The sequence below is a fragment of the Pelobates fuscus genome, chromosome 3 (assembly GCF_036172605.1).
Source record: "Pelobates fuscus isolate aPelFus1 chromosome 3, aPelFus1.pri, whole genome shotgun sequence".
Classification (NCBI taxonomy): Eukaryota; Metazoa; Chordata; class Amphibia; order Anura; family Pelobatidae; genus Pelobates; species Pelobates fuscus.
Genome location: NC_086319.1, coordinates 217,316,325 through 217,335,949, shown reverse-complemented (window position 1 = coordinate 217,335,949; position 19,625 = coordinate 217,316,325). Strand labels below are relative to the sequence as shown.

Here is a 19,625-nt window from a genome sequence, read left to right as displayed (position 1 = left end):
GAACCCATTTTCTTTGTACCTCAAGGTCTTGAGTTCGCTACACTTATTGTATCTTTTTCTCCTTTTATAAGTAACTTGCTACTACTATTGGCAATTTTTTGCCCCATTTATATTTACAGTTACTCCTCTAAGTACATTTCTACTTTTGGACTAGTCGATACTTTACTCCATTAGGTCCTAATTTTATTGCTTGTTTGTTTAGTACGTTTTATTTTCTCCCCAAGAGGAATCATTAAAGAGTTTGTTGTTTTTGGCTCTCTGCACTCTATTCTTACAGTTTAATTGCAGAGTAGCCCTATATAGAAGGATAAAAGGTATTTTTGGGAGGCAGATTGTTCTACATCTACCACCCATTAGTCCTATACTCTCTTTTTAAAGTTGTTCAGGTGACTATAGTGTCCCTTTAACTATTATATTCTGTGTGTTGTTATACAGAGTTACACTATCTATATTTTATATCTCACTTTACACGTTGGGATATATTGAGGAATAACATGAATTTTTAGTAAGTGTTTTCTTGTTAAATATATTTGTAACGCAATTTTGCAAATGTTTTGCACATTGCACAAATAACATGGAGTTTTATGCACTGTAATTGCACTTTTGCACAGTACATCACTTGCTGCACTTTAAAATAGGTTTGGTATTAAAGACAGAGCGTACCTATATATTTTCTTGTATTTACTATGTGTTTTATGAGCTATTACACTATTTAGAGTGATGCTATATTTTTTAAATACTTTTTATTCACTTGTTTTTTGGTATTTCTGTTCCAGGTGGGGATCTACCTTTTGGCCACTCTACTTTACTTCCGCCACTGTGTTGTTTTGGAGGGTGTGAATGCATGCCGGGGAATGGGAGGGTGTAGGGGTGTGTGTGTGTGTGTGATTTTTTTTTCTTTCCACAAACTACCCTTATGCAACTCTAGCTTCTATGATGCAAAAGGGGAACTGAAATTTAAAGTCTGGTTAACTTCATCAATTTCATATATACCAAAAGGGATATGAAAAATATTGCTTCCTCAGATCTTTTTGGTAAAGTAGAAGGAAAATAGTTCTATAGTAAATACAAGTTAATGGAACTGGCTGTTTTTTTTTTTATAACTTTAGCCAGAGTTTTAAATTAAATCTGTAGCTAAATCTAGCTAAATTTAAATGTAAAACTTGACCAAAAAAAATACATTTTAGTTTATTACATTGGTCAGCTCTGCTTTTATAAATACAGCATTAACTCAGACCAGAGGATCTTATGCGATATTTTCTGATTCAATAGATTTTTTTTTTTTTTTTTAAGTATATTTATTAAAGGGAAACTCCAGTGCCAGGAAAACAAACAATCAGTTTTCCTGGCACTGCAGGTGGTCCCCTCTCCCTCCCACCTACCAATCCCCGGTTGCTGGAGGGGTTAAGACCCCTTCAGTCACTTACCAGAGGCAGCGACATGTCCCACGTCGCTGCTTCTTCCTCCTCCGCCGCTCCTCCTCCTCCTCTGCATTACGTCGGCCGGTGGGCGAGACTGATCCTGCCCGCCGGCCGGGGAGACCTAATGTACATGTGAGTCAATGCCGCGAATGCGCATTAGAGCTCCCCATAGGAAAGCATTAAAAATGCTTTTCAATGCTTTCCTATGTGGAATTGAGCGACGCTGGAGGTCATCACACAGCGTGAGGATGTCCAGCGACACTGTAGCACAGAAAATCTGTGCTAGACACACGGAAGTTCCCTCTAGTGACTGTCAAGTAGACAGCCACTAGAGGTGGAGTTAACCCTGCAATGTAATTATTGCAGTTTATGAAAAACTGCAATAATTACACTTGCAGGGTTAAGGGTAGTGGGAGTTGGCACCCAGACAACTCCAATGGGCAGAACTTGTCTGGGTGCCTGGAGTGTCCCTTTAAGATCCAAGACCAGAACCAACTAAAAGTCACCTTTGTTATAAAAGGTATATACAGGCAAATTACATATTCAAATAACATCAAAAGATACACATTAATAAATCATCATCATCATCATCAAATGGCAGATGATTCCCAAGTGTGCAGATGTGGTCACTGTTTCAGTTGGGTATACAGTTTATAAATACGGTAAATGAAAGACTATGGTAACACTGATACAGGTCATGCCTGGTTAATGTAAAAGCATTATTTATTTAATTCTGTTTATTCTGAACTTTTACTTGGCCCATACATATAGAAGGATCCCACCCATTTCATGTAGTTAACCCCTTCACTGCCAAAATAAAGTATAAATTATTGTGAAAGGAGCGATATGGCTATAATCACTGCTCTATAGGAGAGAAAGTATCCAATAGCTATAATCACCACAGCTCGGTCCAGTGGAAGAGGTTCTCAGAGAGATTCCCCAGTTAAGCTTTGGCGATGAGGTTTGAAGTGTTCCAGAGTTCCTGGTAGCAAGGAGGAAGCTGGCCTGGTGGAGATACTCAGTTGGAGTATGGGAGTTCTTTCACAATTAGGCTGTAGAAACCAGGGGTGGACTGACCACTGGCACATCAGTCATGGTCCGAGGGCCCGAGTCAGTCAGGGGGCCCGGCAGCAGTCATGCTTCTGCTGTGGAGATCAGAGATCTCCTCAGGCAGAAGGTAGTTATGCATAGAAAGTCCACTGAAAGGTTGCGGGGGGGCCCGTAATAACTTAAAGGGCCCCTGCAACTGATCACTCTTTAGATAAATCCCTCCATTCAGTGTGAGACCTGGCAGCATTCCTGCTCTCACTGCCAGGTCTCCGTGCTCCGTGTGAGGATGGGAGGCAGGGCAGGAAGTGACATCACACCCCCTGCTTCCCTTTCACACGGAGCACACTTACAGCATGCATGAATTGTGAGAAGAGGATCCTGGCCTCCCCAGTGCTGCTTGAGGAAGATGGAGGGAGGAAAAACATTAGATTCTACTGGTAAGCAGACTAGGTGTGAAAGGAGCATATGTGGGATGAAGGGGTGAGACAGGGCAGGAGCACACAGGGAATTTTGTTAGAGACATGTGGGGTAGATGGGGGGATACACAAATTAATGGGGTGGGTTAGATGGAAGACAACTATGGGGGACAGCTAAGACACAAGTGGGTGTTGGAAAGGAGAAGTGTGAAGTAAAGCAGAGACACAGCTGAGTGGGAGGTGAGGGAGACAGAAGCTGGTCAGATGGGTGACAAGTAGTGTTAGAGAAGGAGGAGGAGGGGAGACAAGAGGTGACAGATGAGAGGGAAATAATTGGAAGACACACATACTGATTGTTGAATATTGAGAGAGACAAAGTCAGAAGGAGGGCAGTCAAAAAAACAGCGCTTGCAGAATATAAATATAACTCATTACACACATGCCGACACTGATTTAAAATGCACCCAGTTCACACAATGACAGATTTCAAATACAAATCTCCTTTACAAACACCCCTCATTCGCACATACACATACTGACAGATGTCTGATACACCATTTATTCACACATGCTTTCAATGTGCACACATTTAAATACACCCCTGCATTCACATGTACACTGCTCGAACATACACAGACTTTCCACACTAATACATACACCAGCACTCCCGTGTGTTCATACACACAAGTCCTCCACAAAAATACACCCCATGCCTTAACATTCAACATGAATACACCCTTACATTCACACATTAACATTCCATACTTATTCACTCCTGCTTTTACAAACATCGACTCTACTCACTCATAGAACAATGCATTTACACTACATGCAAGTATACTCTGTGGCACTACACAAATTGTACGGTAGTATTTACACACATTAACATTCAATACACATACAATCCTACTTTGACACATAGAATGATAACAGTGGCGGAACTACCATGGCCGCAGAGGTCAAAGCTGCGACTGGGCCCATCACTCCAGGGGGCCCAGTTGCCCTGTCAACCCCTGCTGATGCATCTTTTGTAGTGGTGGAACTGCCAGCATCACAACGGTCACTATTGCGATTGGGCCATGGAGTTCTGCCTGTTAAGGGTGGCCAGCCTGGGGGCCTCCATTACTGTTATTCTGTATATCGCAGATTCAGCAATATACTAAAGACTTATTAAGTTACTGACAGTTGGGGGAAAGTGCAGTACCAGCAACGCTGACAGTATGTGCTGCTCTGTCCGTGCCCATTCCTTCTCCTGCTTGGTGTACCCTGCCCAGTCTTCTGCTTGGTACCCCCGTGCCCAGCCCGACTCCTGCTCGGTTCCTATCATGCCCTTCTCATCAGTCCATGCAGCCTCTCTCCTGCTTGGTCTCCCCTGCCCGTTTTTCTGGATCGAAAGCTGCACACTAACATATGGAAACTCATTTCTATCTCCTTACCCTCACTCTGTATGTGACAGAGGGAGAGGCTTGCAGACAACTGCTGGTGCTGCTTTCTGGTAGTGAAAATGTTAAAATATTTTTCTTATAGTGTTCGTGTGTGTGTGTGTCTGAATATGTAGGCTTGTCTGTGCCTGTTTATGTATTCCTGTGTATTGATGGCTGTGTCTGTGTCTATATCTGCATCTGTGTGTACCTGTCATTTAATGCCAATGTGTGTGTGTATCCTCTCTATGCGCTTGCACTAACATGTGTCTCTGTAGGAGTGTGTGTGTGTGTATAAAATGTCTGATTTGGTGTATGCTCGCCTGTGCTTGTTTGTGTATACCTATCTGTTAATGGCTGTGTCTGTGTATATACCTACATTTATGTGTACCTGTCAATGCCTGAGCCTGTGTATCCAGTCAATGTGCCTGTGTTTTCTTGCCTGTGTATATGTATGTCACCGTGTGTTCCTACCTGGGTGATTGTGCACCTATGTCTGTTTTGGAATTATAATTTATTAATATTACACACACACACACACACACACACAACCCCCACACAATTACACTCAGCCCCACATATACACACAATCACTCCATACTACAACCACAAACAGCCCAACAGGCTCTCTTACTGCAGCTATCGGCGCAAGAAGACAGGAACTGTTGCAACCACATTAAGATAAGGGTCATACCCTCTACGGTCCCTGGGAGGAACGGCCACATTTTGTCAGAAGACTGCTGACCACAATACTACCACCTGCAACCGCAAGAAAAATCAGCATTGCTTGGCTATATCGCCTCCCTACGCCGACCAAAACTCCCTCAATGGTGACATGGGGACATAATACTCTGCTGTTCACTACCCCAAGACAAACTGCACATCATGGTAGGGTAGCAGTGAGGGGAAGACCCCACTGACATTTGAGGACTCCCAACGGTCTTTTTACAAAGACTTGTCCAAAGCAACACTGCAATGGAGGAAATCCCTGAACTCACCGACTACTCTTAGCTGGAGTGACCTACAGGTGGGGAACACAGAGATCCCTCCTCGTCTCTCACAAGGACGCTACGCACAAACTAACCACAGGGATTGATATACCAGCGTTCCTCTCTGCATTGAGCCTAATGGACATGAAATTTGTCCCGTCTGATCCATGCCACACCTAAGTGTGGGACCCAGCACACGTAGTCCCATTTGTGCAGAGACTCGAAGCGGACATCCTAATTGCCACCTGACTGACGACGCTAGTTGCACTCCAAATCCAACTGAGGAACTTACAGAACCCATGGTCCTGTGCTGCAAATTTTTAGATTCACATCATGTTTCAGTTTACTTGTTACACTCACACAACGCTACTTTCTTGGGCCCAGGACGCCTAGGAATAGGGAGCTCCGTGTTGATCTTGACAATGTACAAGTATAATATTGCCCTGGTCTGGTTTCACAAAAATTTGTATAGTGTGAGACTATATTTCATGCACCTTATCTCCCCACCCCCTCTTCCCCCCAAATCCCCTTGATTAAGGGCACCACCTCTCCTGAGTGGTCTGCCACATCCATAACCAGACACCCGCAAGAAGGGAAACACATGCGGTACACGCTCACAGAATGTCACTTGTTTTGAATATATTTTTACTCCATTGTTCCGTACGTGTGCCTAAGCCTGATCATCACATGGGTGCAATTCTGGCCTACCATTACCTTTGTTCACTTCGGAACACATACCTCTTGTACCACCCTCCCTAGGTTAAGGCAAAAATACAAAAGCGTACTTGTATATCAGGATAGCCGAACGCCCACTAGGTTTAGATTCATGTTAAAAAAAATTGCACAACCACAGTCACAACAGCTGTTTACTGTTTGTTATATAATGCCGTACTTTACACGTACATGATATGCATACATGTTTGTTATGCTATGCACATAAAAAATAAAGAATACAAAATAAAAAAAGATTCTGTAATTAGGCCCATCATAATTGTCAGAGCCAGGCCGAATGGACTCTTAATCCGTCCCCGGGTGTTATATTTTCAAAATCAGGTTACATTTGTCCACAGACAGATAGCACAGCTTGGTAATGTTCACATACAATATTAAACATATAATTGTAATATACAAATAGTAATTTTGTAGCTTGATGAATTACGTTTGCATGTTTAACTTGGCATTATTTTTTAAATTTACTCAATTAGGAGGGCAATATGGTAGTACAGAGAGAGTAGCTAATAAAAATTTTACATTACAGAAGTATAAAAAGCCAAATACATGTAAATGTTTCTTACCAAATGTCAGCTTCTGAAATAAGGAACAACAAACTTCTTGAATTTCCTCATTGTTTGGAAATGTCTTCATAGCATCCATTATTAAGTTGTAACACCTTACATTTCCAGACATAAGTACTTCTGCATTGCTCGCTAAAAAAAAAAAAAAAGACACTGTAAAAACACTGTATACAATTATTACTTCCTCAAAAGGTCTCACTATGTTAGATATCTGTATTATGACTTTTAAAGTTGTATATTTTGAAATGTTCAGTGTATAAAACAGCTCATACTGCTAAATAGACATAGCACAAAAGCTACTTGACTGATATTTCGGAGTAACAAATAAAACAAACCTGCTATAAAATCGGTACATTTTGCTTAAAGCGACACTAAACAAAGGCACCCAGGCCTCTTCATCCCAAAGAACTGGTCTGGGTGCAATGCACCATTGCAGGGATAGGCAGATTTCTCTAGTAGTTGACTTCCTGACTAAATGCTGTCAGGATCACCATCGTGCTTTACACAATATTGTGTATTTGGGTCTGGCTGGGACCGAACCAGAGTTTCCTGCATCCCAGTCAGTATCCTTACCTTGTGCTCCACGCATCTTTGACTGTTTCTAGTTGTTCCTGGTATCCTGTAGTCTGAGCCTGTACGCCTGGAATTTGCACACCTGTTCCTGGTTCCTTGATGATTGGCTGAGACTCCCTATTTAAACCCCGCAAGGCTGGTTCTCGTTGTCAGATCGTGTTTCCTGTTCCAGTTTGGTTTCACTGCTGTTCATCTGACTCCTGGTTTTGATCCCCTGCTCGTCTACTGTTTTCGCCTGATTGCCGCCCACCCCGACGCGCTTCTGAGGAATACCAATTCATACTTGATTATTCAATTAAATGCTGCTCATAGAGAGCATGTGATTGGAGCATGACTGCAATTTGCTGCACATGTGTGCTTGCCTCCCAATACTTCCCTGCATTGAATTGGCAGAGATCGAAAATCTTGATCTCCACCATTCCGGTGATGGGGTAAAGTTAAGTAAAAATCAACCTTTTTAAACCCTATCGGGGGAGGGGGGCAAACAGATAAATAGATATGATAACACTATAGCATCAGGAATATATGTTTGCATTCCTAACGCTATAGTGTTCCTTTAACAGCACAGAATAGCCAATATCACATTATAAAGTAAATCATTTTGGTTAGAAGAACACTTTTAGCTTTTAACTATACATTTCCTTGAAATGACGCCAGTGAATGTGTTTGCCTTAATTTTATGCTATAAACACGAAATAACAATGGAGATATACATTTTATCCCATTAAAGCAGAAGTGCTTATTCTACGTTAGCAATATACACTTTGTGAAACAGACTTTATTCTATGGCTGTCAGTCACAAACAAAGTAAAAACGTAGCGAAAACGGATAGTAGTAAAGTAGAATGCAAACTTACACTTTAGTTATATAGAGAAGACCTGAAGGACTGCAGGCGCAAAGGGGACCCAAATAAGTGTCAAACTGTTAAAAAAATAGTTTGATTCTTTACTGTGCAATGAAACCAGAGGACTCCTTGCACCAGAACCAATTCAGCGGGTTGTAGTGGTTATGGTGATTAGAGTGCAACATTAAATAAATGCAAAATAATTACTGAGTATTGCTTGTGAAATAAATTTAGAATAAAATTTCAAATTGACATATGAATTATTAGGGTTAAGTTAACCATGAAATGTAATAACTTACATGGATCAGCCAATGAAAGCAACACCTGCAAGGCTCGAAGAACAACAACTTCTGAATCTTTAAACTCAGTCAGGGTTTTCAAGATGATTAAATGATCTTCATTTTCAACAAATTCTATCAACTGTTGTTCAGGCACTGATTGAAAATAAAAGCAAAAAAGCCAAAAGAATAACATGAATAAATATATATATTTTTTTCAAATACGAAATAAACTGAATTGTAGTAAATAATGTATTTAAGTAACAATTTATTTACTATCACACCGGACCATAATGTCTTCCACAATATCAAATAAAAGGTATAAGTACGAGTTTTGGATTGTACATCGATAACATTTTTTTTTTATTTAAAGTGGATATTACAGTAAAACGTGATGTACTTGCCCAGCTAAGTGCCCCTGCAAATATAATTGCATACACATACATGCTATTTATTTAAACTGTGCTGAAGAACATTTCTAAATGCAACTGAAACCTTGACACATTCATTTCATGATAGAATAAATTAAGAATACATTTTAAGTATGAGATTGTTGTTGGAATATATATGATAAATCCTTTACTGTGCACCAGACAAAAGGCATTTGTTGAGCCAGAATGCAAGGCTTGTTTTTGGATATTGGAGTCCTTCTTTGGCAATAGAAACCTCGAGAAATTATGTTTTCACAACAATCCCAGACTGACATACAAATGAACAGACAGGCATGTCTGCAGATACCCTTAGCAATTTATATAGTTTTAAAGAAAGCATTCAAAAGAAGGATCAGTGACAAGAAACCAACAATGGACTGCAGTTTCAACCTGTTGGTTCTCATCAGCACGGTGATGGTTCTGGTCTAAAGTTGAAGTCTCACTGAGAACATGAAGCGTGGCACCACGGAGTTGTATCATGTGTGGCCTCACCACAAAGTAGAGAAGAAAAAAAAAGTGTGTTTGCAGAGTGTCAGAAAATACATATGCATGTTGGCAATGAATGTGAAAGAATAAGCATTTGTAGAATGTGTAATTATTCATGTGTGTACATTTAGGTATGAAATATTATCTGGGGCAGTGATGACTAACTTTTCCATTGCATTTGTGATTTACACGTCCCTTAATGCTAAGCCCATAGTTAGGGGAAAGTAATTTTCTGATGGGAAAATAAATTAAAAAAAAAAACAAAAAAAAACAATAGACTGTGGCCATGAAGAGAGACTCACTCAGTAAGAACAATGAGACATGTTGTATTCAAATAATGCTCAGATAGTAAGAAGTATCATTACTACAAATCAGGAAAATATACCCCACAACATTAGATCACAACCAGCAATCTCTGGGACTGACAATAATATTGAAAAAAAAAAAAATCCATTTATTCATGCACTTCCAAATCCTAGCATCTACCAGTCACAGCAAAAATCTAGCTGTAAATCATCTCCTCCAAGTTTGACTATTGATGCATTTAGAGATGCCTTTTTGCAAGCCATTGCTGTTAAGAGTGACTTGGCGTATTCATGACATCCAGACTGAGGTCATGAGAAGTACAGAATCTGGTAAAGTGAAAGTGCTGTGAGGTGTGTGCAAGCATAAATACATAAAATTCTGTTTCGTAAGTAACTTCAAAACAAACAGCAAGTGGGGATTTCCAAAAAAAAAAGAGCTGGGTTAAATCTCAAAAAGGTCCTTTTATCCACCTACTAAAAGCAACATGTTTTTATATTTGTTATAGCATATGTATTACTGCATCTTTTAAAGGAAACAGAATAAAAATTACCCTTAGAAAACTGGAGCGGATACTCAGAGGGAAGTTTAAGACAGAATACAATCTGAATACAAAGAGCAAGATAAGCATAAATGTGTCAAAAATAGAAAAATATTTTAGAAGTCTGTAAATCCAGAATTTAATAAACTGGATATCAGGAAATAAAAATAGGTGTAAATTATGTAGAACATTATGTAGAAAAAAATGGAAATCACATAGGATAAAAAAAAGGGAAATCACACAGAATTAGACATAGAGCTGGTCATGTATTCCAAAGCAGACCGTGTACTTGGTTGAAATAGTGTATTATATTATAATTGAATAAAAACACTCAGACCAGTAGAAACAGTGGAAACATAGAACTCCTTGCCACAACTACAGTCAGTAGGTCGGTAAAGCCAGAGGGATTAAAAAAATAAAAATAACAAGGGCAGAGCCTAGCTGTGGAAGCAGACTGTTGCATGGCCGCGGAGCTCCAGACCAATAAGAAGATAATCAACCACCTAAAACGCTCGGACACAAGATATCTCCACCCCAGGCGACCCTAACACCCAATCCAGTAAGAATGGAGGCCATCAGAGAGCTTATGGCAGATCACTATGGTCCAGAATGACCTGAAAAGTATCTCAGCGGAGGGTACCTCCAGCAACCACACACGCCAGATAACGGAGCTACAGACTGGAGTTCAAGAACAGCGATAACAGAATCAACTCCACAATCAACAACTTGCCACTCTGGAGGATAAACGCCGCCAAAATAACCTAAAAATTAGAGGCATAGCTGACTCGGTATCAGAGGCCGAGCTCCCACATTTTACCAGATGGCTACTCACCACATTACTGACCCCGAAAGCAGCCAGAACTATGGCACTGGACGAGATCTTCCGCATACAGCGACCAGCCAAAGCACCCTCCAATGTACCCGGAGACGTAGTGATCCGGTTCCAGACCATGAAAAATAAGGCCAAAGTCCTGGAAGCCGCCAGAGGACAACCAACGTACCTCTTTGAAGAAATGGCCTTGTCCTTTTACTCCAACCCCTCGGGTGGGACTTTACCTTGGAGAAGGTCTATGCGACCATTCACAACTCTCTTGCGACTACACCAACTCAGATACTGATGGGGACCACGCCGCACCTTATATATCACCAAAGGAGACACTACATAGGTCATCCACGACATACAAGGGGCCAAGAAAGCCCTGGGAGAGTTGACCCTCCCCCTAAACTCGCTTGTTTCGGTGGAGCCATTAACAGTGCCCAACTGCTCCTTCGGGAGAGATGCAGCCAACGCCCTGGAAATTGTGCCACGACAGCCTCCCACTGAATTCTACGCAGTAGCCATGACATGACCCAGGACTGATCTTCACGGTTTAATTGTTGGGACACCACCCATGTATATAGGATTGCAGAATTGGAAACTGCTCGACACAGTGACTTTACTTTTTACTGTTACTGTAGCGGAGGCCTGATATTCCACAGGTTAACTCCACTAAAGATCCCAGTGAGGCTCAGGAACAAGTAGTAAAAATACCATGAAGTAATAATTCCAGCAAACAAAGTAATCCACGAATATCCCCATACAGATCCCAATGACTGGACGACATACAGCATCAGGAGCAGAACTGACTTAATTCACACAACCTCCTTTTAAAGCATTCTCCCATGCAAGGGAGGGCTTCACCATAATTAGTCCAGTAGCCAATAATATAACAGTTACCTCCCACACATCTCCTCCCCTTAGTGTGACACATAATCCTATTAAACATACTGTACTTTTCCCTGAATTCCATATGTACCCCAAAACACGTAGTTAGAATAATAATTTTGTTATCCCCTGGTAGCCCTGATCTGGGTGACTAACATATCCAAAATTCACCCAGATCGGACCAGGGGTTCGGGAGTTAGGTGGAGGGTGTAATTTGACCGACCGCACACGAGGTGGTATCCGAAAAAGGCTCCATGCGTTTTGGTCTCTGTTCGGGAGTTAAAACACATAGAAATAGGGGGGCGGAGCTACGCTACGGAACTGAACGGTCGCAAGCTCGAGGTGCTCCGTGGCCAAAGGCCTAATAAACAAGTTTTTACAGACCCGAACCCCCATCAAATCGACCCAAACCGGACCCCCCGGCACCACACACGAGCATGGGTCGAAAAATCAAAAAACAGAGGCCAGACAAGCCGAAACCAGGCACCAGCATCGGCGACCTTTGGCGGCAGGCGCAGGGCGCCAGGATGCCTAAGATGGCCGCTCACATGGGAGAAAGTTCCGACTTCTCGGACGATCAAAGTCTGGAACCTGTGGACATCCCCCTACCTGCTCCTCGCGAGCCGAACCGGAATCTGACACCCGCGACACCGAAACTGGACTCCGCACCGGTCACCAAGGCCGACATGCAGGAACTGCTGGCGGGCCTGCGGAGGGATATCCAATCAGATATGGCGACATTCCGAAAAGAATTGCAGGGGCTCACTGGCCGAATAAGCACAGTGGAGAGCGACTCACACAATGCAAAGGCACACATTACCCAACTGCAACAAGCGGTTCACGAGCTGCAAAGACAACAAGCCACAACAGAGCACCGGTTTGCAGCAATGGAGGACTACAGGCGCATCAATAATCTAAAAATCAGGGGAGTAGCGGAATCGGTCCCTGACGTGGAGCTACCGCACTTCATACGACGGCTGTTTGCTGCAATTCTGCCCCCCAAACAGGCGAAAATGGTGATGCCACTGGATATGTACCGGATTCCAAAACCAACAAAGGCACCTGCCTCAGCCCCGAAAAAGGAAAAACACCTTAAAACTTTGAAAACCTATCGCTATCCTTTTTCATGGATTTATCAGGTAGCACATTGGCATGGCGCAAGACACTGCAACCATTTACACTGCTCCTTAGGGAAAGAGGCATAACCTATAGGTGGAAAGGTTCACGTACCTTAGCTGTCCTCCATGGTACCACCTCCCACCTTGTCCAGTCCTTTGATGAGGCAGCGGCCATAATAGAGACTTTGGGTCTCCCGCGAGACTCCTTAACCGGCAGGGAGCAAAGGACGGCGACCGCGACACATGTATGGGACCCGGCTGGCACGGTACCATTTGTACCACGAGGTCCTTCGGATAATCCCGTCAGAGCAGCCACTACCTGATCTACAGCTGCCGAACTTTGGGGGGAACCCCATGCCTATCCCCTGCTGCAATACTATAGACTCACATCGCATACAGCTGAACTTTAATTTTCTTTTTATTTTAAGTTACTTCAGATTCCACTATCTATTGTAGGTCACACCTCCACTAGGTCACCCTCACCGGGAACTGTCATAACGCCCACGGCACACCTCTTAATCCATAGGGGGACACATCATGCCCTTACCGGTAACGCAGAACCCCAAGCCAGGGATACCACTCTGCACTGCCTCGTAGTAAACTAAACATTAGCGCAAGCCTGTAGGCTGACATAGACACATACAAACTGACCTACCTGACTTTACCAGTCTAACAAAACGTACCGCAAAGGCAATGTTCCAGCCTTTATATAAAATCCTTCTGCCCAGCAACCCCATCCCAGGACCAACGAAAGTCCAGCAAGTTATCTAATGTACATAGTTCATTGTTCATCGTTTAGTTCTCTACCTGCATACCCTCCGATGTCAGTCAAACCTTACCATGGTACACTAAGAGCTCCATATCACACTACAAACGAGAGGCACCCAGGTTAACCGAAATGGGTAGCCCACGACTTACACCTTAAACACAGAGCTGTCGCTACGGGAAGCCAGAGTCTTAAACACCCGTTGCTAGGCAACACACCATAGATACCCGAAGTATACAAGCTACGCACAATCATACCACACACTACGCAGAAACATAGACGGCACACGTAACTACTTATGGCGTAATGATAAGAATGAAGCTGTACACACGACACCCAACCACTTTAACTAAGACACACACTAGGAATCCTAGGCTTGTACATAACTTTAAAATGTGCACACTTTTTCATGCCAATGTTATAATTGTTTACAAATATGTACGCTGTTGTGGCGTTCCGAAACCGTTGTGTAATCACCTGCACTACAAAAATAAAGAACTTAAAAAAAAAAAAAAAAAAACACATAGAAATACCTGCCATCCCCAGCCAATCTTCCATTTGTATTAATTCCCTTGTTCGGTACATTGCTTTTACCGAACGAGGGGCTGCCTAGTCTCTCCGTTCGTGAGTTATGGAGCTCTGGAGGTCTCAGCGGTGTTCGGTTGTTTGAGCGCCCGATTTGAGTTCCAGACACTCGACGACCAAACACCGCTGAGATTTTTATGCATAAGATGGCCGCCGCACGTGGTTCGTATGCCGAACAGCGACCACACAGGCACATACAATGAAACAATTAAGCTGCGGTTTGCAGAGTGCGAACGCTTAACGAGGCGCGCACTTCTCACTGGGGTTGTCTGATGGTTCGGTAGCTTCATTCGTATGAAACTACCGAACCATCATACGAATACCACATACACTTTACCAATATACAGGGAAACAATTACATGAATACATTCTTAGACAAATTTCTATGGACAGCATCAATACAATCTGCTACAGTTACTCTCTTTCTTTAACTGTTATTTTCTCACATATATTTATCCCAAGCTATGCCATTTCGACCCGGACCAGATCACTGACACATAAGTCAGACCTGCCCGACAGTAGCACTCCGGCTTAACTTACCTAGGAGCTCCAGAGACCCTCTTTTGATATCCCTCCCTGTGGAAATACCCACTAATACCCAGCTCAACCTTACACTCCCCAACGACTTAGGCACAGACAACCGTATCAGATCAGGACTGTGCATTAGTTTCATTACCTTGCCTATAGCTAAAGTTAACTACATTACTGTGATTATTATTTATACCTATATTGGTTGTTCCTGCAGGGTACTATAATATGTAGCAATAAGTACTACTTTATTGCAGTTTTTGTGTACTTTTGGCACTTGGAAGCTTTTGTTCCAATGTTCTTTGGGACTTTGTATTGGACTGCATGTACTGGTATATGTCCAATTCTATGTTATTTCACTGTTTTAGCTTTAGACGTTATTTGTGTTTCCTATTGCCATTAAATAGGAATACATCTCCTAAAATGCTCCTACAATTATAAGCAGCAAAGGAGCTGCAGGTTGATATTCATGGTTTAATTTATAGAAAAAATAAAGGAAGGCAGCGCCATTAAAAACCACATAAATTAAAAGAGCATAGAATAGGCAGACGAAAATGCAATATATATAATAGATAATAAGCAAATAGAAGTCCAGAATAAATAGTCTGACTGGTAGATGAATCAAACAACGAGGTATATCTTTGTAGAGGTGAATACAGTCTTTAGTAGTGGGGGATTCTTCAGAGTGGTGTAGATGCGTACATCATATGAAATAAAAAAATAACTGATGGTGTAGTATGTCCCGAAAGGGGTAGAAGCAATAAAAGAGTATATGGTCCTACTCACGTTTTCAAGAGCTATGGACTTAGCTCTAGTGTGGATAACGTACAGTGGTAGAATCCCCACTTATGGGATACGTGAGGTCTTAGTATTCTTTCTTGATTAGGGGACCATATGTGGAAATAAAAGCTGGAACAGCAATAGTGCTCAAAGTATAAAATGCCAGAGGTGAGAAGATAAAAAACCAAGTGGTTACTCACATTTAGTTGAACAGACTAACAGTTCAATGAATACAGCTTGAGTGGTATAATCCCCACCTAGGATTCTTGGGAGTAATATCCACACTGGAAAGTAAAAACACTTCTGGTGCCGGATAAAAGGATGGTAGTAGTAAAAAAGTTAAATAATAATAGTAATAAAAAGTAAGATGGCTAACTCACAGTAAGAAAGTGGCCAAAATACCTTTATTTAAAACAACAGTTTAAAAACAATGCGTTTTGCCCTTAGACTTTATCAAGTGGAGATCAGAAAGTACATCCCGTTACATACAGGTATATATAGGCAGTGAACAAATTTAAAAAAAAAGGCGCCAAAATGACTTCAGAATTCCGTTTTTTTTTTTTAAAAAGTGCAAAATTTTATATGTGCGAGTACATACCTATATGGGAAATGTGATTGTTTAAAATTAAAAACGAGGTTTTATACTCTCAATACCTTGCATATTATATTTAGATAAAACAGTCACATGATCGGTGGCCATTTTGTCGAACTCTACATTAAGACCTTCGGGGGTAAGGGTTTTTAAAAGGAACACCCAGTGCATTTCTTTTTGTCCCAGTAATTTTTTGAGGTCACCTCCCCTCCAGGGTAATTTACATCTTTGGATCCCAGTTAATTTTGAAAATGTAGGGTCTTTGTTGTGTTGAATAAAATGCTTTGAAACAGAGTGATTCAGGTAGCCTTTGATAATATTTCTACAGTGTTCTGCTAACCTTATTTTTAAGCATCATGTGGTCATAACCACATACTGGAGGCCACATGGGCACTCCAATAGGTATACAACATTCTTAGTAGTGCAACATATTAAATCTTTAATAGGGTATGTAATACCTGTTTTGTTTGAGGTAAATTGCGTTGTTTTTGATGTGCTGTTTTGGTCAGTGGATCTGCAGACAATGCATCTGTTGCATTTAAAAAAAACTTTAGAATTTGATAGAAATTATGGATTGCTTGTATTGGCTTTTTTTGTATAATTTTTAGTAAGCATTGTCTTTAGGTTTGGGGCCCCTCTAAAAATGATATGGGGTTTATCTGGGATGAGTGTCTTTAAAATTTCGTCTTGTTTTAAAATGTGCCAGTGTTTTTGAATCGTTTTTTTCACGATTCTATTCTTATTGTCAAAGTTAAAGATGATCAGCATGGATGGTGGGTCTTTATTTTTATTCGTATTATATTCTAAGAGATCGAGCCTTTCTTTTTGTTTCACTGCTTTGAGGGATTCTTCTAGCTTTTCTTTTGGGTAATTTTTACTGATAAATTGAGCTTCTAGTGTTCTAACTTGTTCGTCGAAATCTGTATTGAGGGAACAGTTCCTGCGAAGACGTCGGAACTGACCTTTAGGGACCCCATCTAACCATGGTCGGTAGTTGTAGCATGATCTGTCAATAACTGTGTTGGTGCACACTTTTTAAAAAAAGTTCTAGTGTAAATATTCCCATCCTGGATAAAAATTTGGAGGTCTAAAAAATTTATTAAATCTTTGCTGTGTTCTGATGTTAAAATGATGCCACTATTGTTGTTGTTTAGGTGGTTTAAAAAAGTTTAAGTGAGATTTCAGGACCTTTCCAAATAAAAAAACAAGTCGTCTATGTATCTAAAATAGGATACTAGGTTTGCTTTCCAGGGGTGATCTCCCCAGATTGCTTTAGACTCCAAATTGTCCATAAAAAGATTGGCATAACTTGGTGCAAACCTAGTACCCATAGCTGTGCCTTGTCTTTGAATGTAAAAGGTGTCTAAAAACCAAAAATAGTTATTCGTTAAAATAATTTTTATCCCTTATATGATAAAATGAATTTGTTTTTCTGGAATTTTATTATCTGTTTTAATCTATTTAAAACTGCTTCACACCCTAATGCGTGGGGGATTATGGTGTACAGAGACAAGTGACTAGAATAAAATCTGGATGCCAGGTAAAAAAAATGTAAAAAGCATAAGAGAGACATGGAATCTTTTAAGTATGACCTCATAATTTTGACTTATGGTTGTAATAAAATGTCAATATACTTTGATAAGTTTGATAAAACAGAAGTGATCCCGGAGACAATAGGTCTGCCTGGTGGATTGGTCTCATTCTTGTGTATTTTTGGTAAAAAGTATATAACTGGAATTATTGGATGAGGTATATTTAAATAAGCAAATTCTATTTTTGTGGAGGATATTGGAATTTAAGCCTTTGGTTAAAAAGGATATAAGGGAGTTTTGGATGGTATGGGTTGGGTCTGATAGTAGCTTGTCATATACTTTGGGGTCATTAAGCTGTCTAAATGCTTCTTTGATGTACATTTCTTGTGAGAGTATAACTAGGCCGCCCCCTTTATCGGCTGGTTTGATGACTATAGTGTCATCTTTTTTAAGATCTGTGAGAGCTTTTCTTTCTTGAAAGGTTAAGTTATATTGGTTATATTTCTGATATTTGTGGTTGTTTTTTTTTTGGAGGTATTCATTTTTTCCAAGTCTTGCTTTACCAAATTCTCAAAAACTTCTATCGGGCCAGATTTGAAGCTTGAACGGTAAAAATTAAGAGTTATTCTTAAGGGTGGTGTTTTTCACTGGTATCTCCTCATTAATACATGGTGGTGTGGGGGAATTGTTGGCCTGTCCATGATTCATAGATATCAATGCTGCTGCTAAAAAATCATTTTAGTGTAGCTTTCCTAACAAACTTATTTATATCTAAAAAGGCTTGGAATGGTTGATATGGATTTGTAGGTGCAAATTTGAGGCCTTTTGTTAAAACCGAAATTTGGGTAGTAGTTAAAGTTTTTTGGGAAAGGTTAAAAATTCCATGAGGGTTGTCTGTATTAGGTAGTGTCTCTCTAGTCTTTCTCTTTTGAAATCTTCGGCCACTTCTCCTTCCTCTAGGCTTAGATTTCTCTTTTTTGTTCTGGGTAGGTAATGTGTTGCAGCAAGTAGATTTGGGCCTAATTCTAAAAAATGATCCTCAGTGTCTGTGTCCAAATCTGTAGATAACACTTGGTATCTATTTGGATGGTGTGTAGAGGACAGGTGAGGGGGTGTAATGGGGTGGGTGTGTTTGAATGTATGTCTGAATCTTTTAGGTCTGGGGGTGAGATCAGGTCTTTGTGGGATAGTCATGAGTGGGACAGGTTTGGTGGGCCTGGGTTTAGGATAGTTGCAATGGAGGGTGAAATGGCTAGGGGTGAGATGTAGTGGGAAGAGCTGTGATACTTCTGTGGTGGTGGTTGGTGGTAGTTGTGGTGCCTTTTGTGAAAAGGGACGTGAGGAGGTTGTCTGTGATGGATGTAGCGGGGGTGGGGTCATGTGTAGGGGCATGAGGGGCATAATCCGAATAATAGGAGTGATGGCGAGTGTGGGAGACAATAGGTCTTCTGGGATCCTGTTGGTTAGGGATAGTGGAGGGTTGGTTGAAGGTCTGAGATGTGTATTTGGACTTATTGTTGAGGTGGTAAGTTCTTACTTGGTTCTTTGTGTAGTCATGTTTATCTTGGATATATTTTTTACTTTAATGTGTTTAGTGTCCATCTCTACTTTTTCTATTTTGTTTTGAATGATAATATAATTTTGTTTGTATACTTGTGTCTCTGTGAATGGTAAAAGTTTGTCAAGAAGTTTTTTTATTTCAATGTTTAATAATGATGATTTTTTACTCTTTTTTATAAGACCGAAAGTGCATGAGTCGAGCTTGTTGTTCCACTCTTGCATGAATTCAGTCATCTTGGTCAGAGGTTGGGAGTTTGAAAAATCTAAGGCCTCTAGGGGTTATTTGTTCTTCTATATATTTTAGTGGCTATTTATACTTTGAGCACTATTGCTGTTCCCGCTTTTATTTCCATATATGGTCCCCTAATCAAGAAAGAATACGAAGACCTAATGTATCCCATAAGTGGGGAT

The 19,625-nt window shown here is 40.9% G+C and overlaps 1 protein-coding gene across 1 annotated transcript in view; it reads right to left on the bottom strand.

The window, feature by feature from the left end:
- Positions 1–19,625, bottom strand: part of LRRK2 (leucine rich repeat kinase 2) — a 245,907-nt gene that overhangs the window by 195,728 nt on the left and 30,554 nt on the right. Inside the window, exons 6-7 of the mRNA XM_063448081.1 lie at positions 8,309–8,443; positions 6,593–6,724 (exon numbers count right to left, since the gene is read on the bottom strand). Of these exons, the coding sequence (XP_063304151.1) occupies positions 6,593–6,724; positions 8,309–8,443 (267 nt within the window). The remainder of the gene's footprint in view (positions 1–6,592; positions 6,725–8,308; positions 8,444–19,625) is intronic.